General features: G+C 18.4%; 1 protein-coding gene across 2 annotated transcripts; it reads right to left on the bottom strand.

Annotated features, from left to right (window-relative positions):
• Window positions 1-5,684: 5,684 nt before the first annotated feature.
• Window positions 5,685-9,353, bottom strand: LOC413653. Of its 2 annotated transcripts, none has more exons than XM_006567602.3 (6): window positions 8,764-9,353; window positions 8,030-8,667; window positions 7,166-7,582; window positions 6,528-7,019; window positions 6,194-6,316; window positions 5,685-5,904 (listed from the first exon to the last, which is right to left on the bottom strand). In XM_006567602.3, exons 2-6 carry the CDS (start codon window positions 8,655-8,657, stop codon window positions 5,810-5,812), a joined length of 1,755 nt encoding a protein of 584 aa, XP_006567665.1. In that variant the 5' UTR covers window positions 8,658-8,667; window positions 8,764-9,353; the 3' UTR covers window positions 5,685-5,809. The 2 variants fall into 2 exon arrangements, with proteins under 2 accessions (XP_006567665.1, XP_397095.3); XM_397095.6 differs by having other exon boundaries at window positions 6,528-7,025; window positions 8,764-9,329.
• Between the last annotated feature and the right edge of the window lie 580 nt (window positions 9,354-9,933).

The raw sequence follows: 9,933 nt of genomic DNA, 5'->3' as shown, positions 1-9,933 counted from the left end.
CTTATAACAATAATTTTAATGAATAATGAATAAAAAATAAATTTCTAGAAAATGTTTATAATATAAAATAGTATACTATAATTATTAGTATAATTAAAATAAAATAATATCTTTATTTACTTAATAAATGAATAGCTTATATTTTAAATAAAACAGATCATTATAAATATTAAATATTTATTTAAATTCAATTTTTATAAATTCTTTTATTTACAATATTTAGAATAAAACAATTATTAAATTTGATTTTTCTATAAAAAATATTTAATTATATTTTAATATTATACATGAACAACGATACTATACAAATGAATAATATAAAAAAACTATCAATTATATATTTCTTTTTTTTCATTTTATATTTTATTGAAAGAAAACATTATTTGTTTTAATTGTTTGATTTATACTATATATAATATAATATATTATATATCATAACAAAATAAATATATCGTTTCAAATATTATATTTAAATACAATGATTTATATTGAGGTAGATAAAATTAACTAAATATATTCATAAGAGTCGCATTTTTTAGGCGCTAAATTCCAATTTCTTATTTTAGTTTTTAACATTCGTTGTATTTGGTAAAAAAAAAAGGAAAAAATTTGTTTATCTCACAATAAAATCGAAACGAATAACGAAAATAATTTTTTTTAAATTATTTTTTTTACATTCCTTATATATTTCTAATTTCTTAAATAATTACATAAATATAATTATTTATTTATATTAATTTAAAAACTCTCAACTACAAATTCAATTATATAGATTTTTAAATAGTTACAAATGTGTTATATGAATAAAAATTCTATATGTAAAAAATTAGTGAATATTGAAAAAATGAAATATAGATATTTAATCAAAGAATATATAGTTTTACTCATTATATATATATATATATATATATATTAAATATTTATTATGTATATTTATTGATCAAAATTACTAAAAAATTAAAATTATTTTATTAGTTATTTAAGTTTTTTTTTGTTTACAAATAAAAATAATGTTATATGTTAAAAAAATAATTTGATTAGAATATTTGCTTATTTAAGGCACATATTTTTTTTTCAACATTCATTTTATGATTTTACTTGCAAAATACAAGATATATGATGCAAATATATATAATATAATATAATATATGATTTAATATAATAATATTTGATTTAAAAAATAATCGAAAATGAAAAATATAATTTTTTTTAATAAAATTTTCTTTTTAAAAAAGTAAATTTGAAAATTTATCAAATATACATTGATTTCATTATCAAATTGTAAATATTAAAATTCTGTTTAAATTATTAGAAGATTTATTTTGAAATAAAAAATTATTTAATTTTAATAAATTTTCAAAATTATAAATAATTATATTTTTTAAAAATGAAAAAGTATTGTTATAAACTACCATAACAATATATTTCATTGCATAAAATACATATAATTTCTATTATTTTTATATAGTCTTAATAAAAAAAATATGAAAATAAAAATAAAAATAAAAACAAATAAATTGTTACTTTATTATTAAAATATTTTTGTACAAAATATAAAAACTTTAAAAAAATGTCAAAGAGTAATAAATATTTATAGAATCTTTGGAGAAATCTTAATTTTAGAAATTAAAACAAAAAATATGTAAAAATATCTTGAGATTTATTTATTAAGTTATAAACAAATTTATATGAAATAAAATAAAAAGATAGATCGATGAAGATAGAGTTTCTTGTTTAATATTAAATATCAAATTGTTAAATATCAATTGTTTCAATTGCTTATAACTTAAAAAATAATATAAAATAAATTTTTATATGCTAAATTTTGTATTTGTTTTGATTTCTAGAATTGATCTTTAATATGAATATATTAATATATATTAATATATTAATATCAAAATATTCTTTTATTATTTCATATTTATTATTTTTCAGATAAATGCTTTATTTTTTAATTTTTTTTTAACTTAGTAAATATAAGAAATAATATAAACTATTATCATCATCATAATAAAGAAGAATATAGACTAGTAAAAATTAAAATCTTTTAAAAAGAAATTGAAATTAAAATTGTTTCAAAAATAAAATATTATTTATACAATTACATTTTTATAACAATGAAATAAAAATTAAAAATTTTTTTTTAATTAATAGAATTTGATTTAAAACAAATATGATAATTAATAGTAATCAAATATTAACTTTGCATGAATAATGATTTAATTAATGTATCAATTCATATCAAATGAAAAGAATTTTTTTTAGCTATTTGTTTGCGATAAAGTGACTACTTTTATTTAATCGCTACATTCCTACATAAATGATTATTTATTGTGATATTCCATTTAATATTGTCATCATTAATATAAAATGATAAAAAAATCGTAGAACAATTTTAACAATATAAGATTTTATACATTTATAAATTTAAATACCAAAAAGTTATTTAAATATAATTTTGAGGTATATTGTTTACAAAAGAAATATTTAACATTAATATTTTCATTTCGATTTTTATTTTTTCTATATATAATTTATAATAAAAATAGATTATTGATAAGATATTTACATACAAATTTAAAGTATTAATATATCTATTATAAATAAAATAACTAATTATATTTATGTAATGAAAAAAGAAAGTTATTGAAAAAAGCGAACATTCATCAATTACAATTTAATTAGGAAAATATGTATATATATATATAAAAAAAATGTTGTTTACGCTTAAAGAAAGTTTGTTACGCTTAAAGCGTAATAAAAACTTTAAAGTTAATTTTTTAATCTTTTTAATTTCTAATCTCAAATCCTATCATTGTGCAAAGTTTCATATAAAAATCAGTATTCTACTTCAGAATTTTCTTTTATGAATCTTGATCAAATTGATTTTAAATAATGAAAATAAATCTTAAATTTATAAATTCATTTAATATTTATAAATTTTTAAATTAAATATATTTTTTGACATAAGAAAAATGAAAATATCTTTTAATAGAATAAATTAAATTTTAATAATATATAACTTATAACACTTAAAACGTATTAATTACTCTTCCGACATTTACTTTAAATGATTATAATCACATAATATGTAAATATTATATTTATAACATAATATTATTTAATTTGGTATAAAAATCATAGAAATATTTTTGAAAACATTTTCTATTAATTTCAATATAAATTGCAGAGAATATTTTATATAAATCATAATTATAAATAAACAAAATAAAATTAATAAAAAATAAAACAAATTACATAATTCTTTGGAAAATTATTCAAACATAAACATTAATTTTAAATACTAACAAATAAAATCATAAAAATGTATATTTATTAATATTAAATCATAACTTAACAACTTTAATGCATATATAATATGATTAATTTATCTGGAAATATTTTATGTTCATAATATTTTATAAACAATCGAAGATAAAAAAAATATTTTTTATATTTGATAAGAATTATTTCTTATAAAAAAAGTCATTCTGTAAATAAAATAATTAACATAATATAAATTTAATAAATTTAATAACGTAATATAAATTTGTAATATAAATTCAAAAACAAAGTCGAATCAAATATACATTCATATGAATTTATTTCATTATTGTTATATATTCAAAACGATTTCGTTGTTTGTATATTTAAAAATATATAAAAACATTAAAATAATATATTCAAAGAATAACAATATTTTTGTAAAATATATACTATATAATATTCACTATTATTATACTATGTATAATATTCACATGTATTTGAAAACTACAAAAACTACAAAACAAAATTATGTTAAGTAATATATTATACATACAGATATATATTATATATATAAGATATTGTGGAAGCTTCTTAGACGTAAATAGGCTATTTTTTTATATTTTATATATTATGAAATTAAAATATTTATAGCAAATGTAAAATGATACCCAGAAAAAAAATATAAATTTGTTAGTAAAAATTTAAAAAATATTTACAAATCTATATAATTGTTTAAAAATTAGTATTCTCGATTAATCTTTTTATTTCCATATTTTATATTGTTCATTATAATAGAGGCAGAATGTATTGATTAAAAAAATAAATTCATTATATTGCAGAAAGAATAAACAAAAAATATTTGGAATAAAAGATAAAGAGAATATTGTCAGATAAAAAAATTTAAAAATGACGTTAAATAAAAATAATATTACATGCATTTAAAGTTTTGAAATTTGCTTATTGTGATGATTCGATATACTACTATATAGATAATATAAAATAAAATTTATAATTTTTGAAAAATTTTGGAAAAATATTTTTGATTTATCAGTACAATAGCCTCTAATATAATATAAGTTAAAAATTTTGTTCTGATTATTGTTGTATATCAAGAAACAAAACTCTACTTATATGATATTAAATCCAAACTGTTACTTCGTTTACTAATAAAATTTATAGTATATTTTTTTCATTTGTTATCACTTATTTTATGATCATAATAAATCACATGTATTATAATAAGATTTTATATACAAAATGACAAGTATGTGCACATGTATTAAAAAAGAAAATTTACTCAAATTCGCAATATTATTTCACATTAAAATATTGCAAAAATTTTTTAAATTTTGTTCTGATTATTGTTGTAAATCAAGAAACAAAACTCTACTTATATGATATTAAATCCAAAATCTAAAAATAAAATAGAAAATTATATATCATAAAATTTATCAAAATTAATGATTCAATTTATTTTCAACAATGCTTAAAATTTAAAAAGTTATATTTATATAACAAATGTATATAGAAATAGATATATATTATATTTATAAATTAAATATATAATTTAAAATTCAATATTATAATTTTTTAGATTTATCATTAAAATATATTAGTATCACAAAAGAAAAATTATTTAATTATATAAAGATTTTCAATTAAAATTTTAAATTATTATATTAATTTAATTTTAAATCAATTTCAAATTAGTGAATATTTTTTCTATTATAATGCTAAATTTAATGTTAAAAAAAACCTACTATAAAATAAAATTTTAAATTACTAATTACCTCAAATAGATTTTTTTCTTATATTTTATATTTTACAATATTATTGTTGTTTTCTTAATTATATTTTAATATATGAAATATATATATTATTATATGAAATAATACTGCGGTATATATTATTTTTTACTTCATGTGCATATACACAAACATACGCATACATACATACATACAAAACATATGCAAAAATATATACAGATAATGAAAGAAAAAAAAGCAGAAATAGGAAATAGGAATGCAGCGCCTTGGCGAGAGAGAATCGATGGTACATTTCAAAATATTCCAATTCAACCAACATCCTAAAAAATTGAAAACTTATGTACTTCTTTAATATGAAATACATACATTCTATCAAAAATTCTTTGATAATTATTTAAAAGAATTATCACAGATAAAATCAAAAACTACTAATATGCAATGTATATAACTTTATATAAAAGAAACACATAATCAAAAATTCTTAGTAAATAGCATCATAAAATAACATTCTATTACACAAAATACAAATATAATCTATATTAAAATTATTTGCAATTAGGATACTGATAATAATTATGTATTCATTGACTTTAAATGATAAAAACATATTTAAAATCAAATTATTAATATTTTCTTACTTTCTATTTTTGATTTTCAATTTCCATGTGAAGCATTCAATTCAAGATTTACGATGAATTTAATGTTTTATACACATCGTTTCCACCTCGCATTTTTATGCGCTCATATGAACATTTTTAGCAAATAATTATTGTGTATTAGAAGTCATCAATGCCACCATCAGGAACACCAGCACGTACTTTATCCAATACTTTATTAACAAACTCAGTTGAATGATTTGCTATCCGTATTTCTGTAACAATGAAATAAAAATTAGAAAAATAATATATTTTATTCAATATTGATCAAATTTAAAAATAATTAAAGAAATAATTATTCTATATAATTATTTTATAACATTAATATAAAATAAAACAATTAAAAATTTATGAAAATTTTATGAAATTTAATATTAGTAAATGAATATATATTGATAAAATAAAAATTAAATATTTTTTTATATTAATTAAATATTACATATTAGTTAAAATCATGCAAGAAAGATATTAAATTTTTATATAAAAATTTAGAAAAATACTAACTGGTAGCCAATTTACAATATTTCTCCATTTGACGTGTTAGCTCTTCTTGATTTTCAGGATTAGGTTCTGTTAATTTTGCTGCAAGTGTTTGTTTAGCCTGAGATATACCTTGAATTAATCGTCCTAAAAAATAATTATTTATCTAAATTAGCTTTTTTATTCATAAGAAATTTACTAAAAAAAAATTGTTTAACATGTATATATGTACACATACAATAAAAATCTTTTTTTTATTTTTTTTAATTTTAAGGAAATTTGAATTTTAATTAATTGCATTATAATCGCATATAAATATAAAAATATATTTATATGAATATAATCATAAATACTCAACTGTGTTCTTGTTCTAAGCCGTGTAATTTTATTTTATTTGCTTCATGTTGAGCTTTTTTCTTTAAACGACATGCTCTTGAAGCAAGTTTATTCTTTTCTTTGCGTGTTTTTGGCCTTGCTGTAAATGGTAACTCGGAAACTGGCGTCATATCATTAATAATACGAGATAATTTATCCAATTCACGACCTATACTATATAATTTTCGTGGATTTGGAGTAAGATCATTTCCGTCTCCTTTTCGAGCTTTTCCACTATGTTTAATTCCACGAAGTGCACAATGAGGACTAAAAACGGGATCTGTGGCTTCATTTAAAATATGTGGATCTTCAAGACGAGTTCTTGCAACTAATCTTTGTCCTTTTGGTCCTTTTGCTTGAACATTATATTGCCAAAAATATCGTTCTTTTTTATTATGTTTACTATCTCGATTTGAATCCAGACTTCCACCTCCTCCTCTACTTCCATTGTGTTGATCTTCACCATCACTTCCACCTGTATCTATACAAAAATATTTTATTGTATTTTATACATTATTGTTGATATGAAGATATATAAAATTAAGAATTTTTAAAAGAAAGAGAATATTAAAAAATTATTTAATAATTTATTTATAAACTTATATATAAACTTTAAATTACCGTTATCGCTGCTGTAATCATCATAATGATCACTATCATCATCACTATCTTCATAACCTTCATCATGACTGAGATGATCAATATGATACAATGGATCCGGACTAAGCGCGCCTCCAGTACTTATACTACTTGTTGAACCTGCTTCAACAACACCAAGACTTCCAGTACTTAATAAATGTGGACGTGGCTCTCTACGAGCCCAAATTTGGTCTAATCCCATTGTTCTGGTTGGTGCAGACATAGATAGTCTAGAAACTTTAGACTTATTATTTGTGCATCCAATATCCATTTGGCCATGCAAAGTATTATCAAAAGAAGTATTTTCACATCGTCTCATTAATAATTCATGAAGAGCAGATTGTCCATTAGGTTTATTAATTGGATGTGGAGATGTTGAAGAACTTGCAGTTGAACTACCTTTAAAACAATTATTTAAAATTAATTTAAAAATATTTTTTTTTAAATTAATTCTTAAAAATTCTTAAAAATTTCTTAAAAATATTCTTCTTATTTTAAAATACAAATATTAGCGTATAAAAAAAGAATATATAAATTTTTTGAAATGTACACACACATATCTATTTTTAATAAATAATTTTTTTATTATTAATAGCTTCAAAATATGATTTAAATATTAAATATTTCAAATATTTAAAATATTAAAATATATTATTAAATATATTATAAATACTGAAGATGTTTTAATTTTATTTCAAATAAAGTTTAATTATTCTCAAGAGAAGAAAAATTAGAAAGAAAAAATTATTTAATTTTTTCATTATATATTATGTTTAAGTCAATAAATAAAAAGTTAATATTAATCATCAAATATAGAAATATGAAAATAAAAAATTATATATAAACCTGCAATGTTACTGGTTCCTGGACTTGGAAAAGTATTAGGACTAATTGTTTCTAAATTATCTGCAACATTGATATTTATATTCAAATTAAATCCATGTGTATTTATATATGTTGGAATATTACGGTATGTTGAACCAGACTGTGGAAAACTACTTGGAGCAAATCCAACATTGTTATCATTAAATAATGGGGCAACTGATTGAACTACATTAACATCCATTTTAAAAGGTTGAATCCTTTCTTCTGGCAAAAGTAAATCATCAAAATTTAAATCACCAAGAAGTGTATCATCATTTGCATTTAATTCAGCAAGTGTAGGTCCTTGAATAAGATCTGCTTTATCTACTTGTAATATATCATCATCTTCCCATTTCTCTGTTTTAAAAAAATCATCTAACTGATCAGAATCTACTTTAAATTCTGTATGATCTGATCTATTGGGCCACATTGATGTCAATGGAGATGGTGAAAATTGTTCATATACACCTCTGGTACTTCTATGTCCTCCTGGTATTGGTACTGATGCTGAAGATGGACCCATTTCTTGATTTGGTTCTTGCTTTATTATTCCATCCATTGGACTAGCTTTGATTTTTGAAAATAATTCAATGTATCCAGATTCTCCCATTAATATAAATCTTGAATTAATTAAATTAAAAAATAAATTCTATAAATAAGATTTACTTCAAAAAAGTACAATTTAGATTATTTAATATTTAATATAAAAAACTTACCAATTTCTTTTTTTTCAGATATTCTATTCTTTATAGTAATTTAAAGTAACTTTTAAAATCTAAATTTTTCTACAATAAAATATACTTGATAATTAAATTCAATTTGCATAAATCCAGAAAGGACAAAAATAAATTAGAATCCGTATATGTTTACGGATTCAAAACTGATAGTTCAGGTAATTAATAAAATCCTATAAGGATTCATCCGTTTTCATACTTTGTGATATTGCAAATTAATAACAATCTTCAATCATACGATTACATAGTACATTCACCGCCCTCAAATGAAACGACCATGACTTTCGTCAGCAAATATTTTTCTTAGCCAACAACATTGGCTCAAAATATTTTCTGAATTTGATGTCTTGTAAATTTAACTTTTTTCCAGCTTTGACAAAAGATATTACAAACAAAAAATATATATTGTTATTTATTTTTACACTATTTTTTTTAGTTATGGACCGAAAATTCATACGATCCAATCGTAAAACACAGTTTGTTATTGTTTTGCCACAAGATTTCGAGACAGTATCACTGATATTAACATAAATAGGAAATGATCACATGACAAAAGTCGAGTATTCAACCAATGAAAATATTTCACCAATCACGAATAAACCTTTAAGTTGTCAATTACTTATGATTTGTGAATTTAATGTTGATTAGAATATGGTTAAATAAAAATTTATTGAATACTATAAACTTTGAAAAATATATATATTGTTATAAAACTATTAAAAATATAAAGTGAAATATAAAATTTATTTTTATACAAATTAACATAAATAAAGAAAACAATATCTACAATAAATATAATAAAGATAATAAAAAAAACATTAAATAATAATCAAAATTGGAATAAAAAAAGAATTATTTGTTATTTACAATCTTTTGAAATAATATGCTCAAATAAATTTTATTACATAATGTTCAAAATACATAAAATACATAAAATCATTATTTATAGAATATTTTTTATTATTAAACAAGTATATAATTAAATTATATATTATTAAATAAGATAAATATTAATAAAGATGAATTTATGAGTTATATTTTATAATATATAATTTAATATATAATATATAATATATAATTTTATTTTTTGATTTTAGAAAATATTCACAATTAATATTCTTTTGAATTATATATTATATATTTGAATTATAT

The sequence above is a fragment of the Apis mellifera genome, linkage group LG5 (genome assembly GCF_003254395.2).
Source record: "Apis mellifera strain DH4 linkage group LG5, Amel_HAv3.1, whole genome shotgun sequence".
Lineage (NCBI taxonomy): Eukaryota > Metazoa > Arthropoda > Insecta > Hymenoptera > Apidae > Apis > Apis mellifera.
Note: the sequence above shows the minus strand (reverse complement) of the source record. Positions and strands in the feature narration are given on the sequence as shown.

Excerpts from the sequence above, each read along its gene's own strand:
- LOC413653 (XM_397095.6), bottom strand. The coding sequence starts at position 8,657 with ATGGGAGAATCTGGATACATTGAATTATTTTCAAAAATCAAAGCTAGT. Across the intron at positions 6,317-6,527 it reads CGGCTTAGAACAAGAACACA|GACGATTAATTCAAGGTATA; the intron begins GTTGAGTATTTA and ends ATTATTTTTTAG. Across the intron at positions 5,905-6,193 it reads ATATTGTAAATTGGCTACCA|AAATACGGATAGCAAATCAT; the intron begins GTTAGTATTTTT and ends TCATTGTTACAG.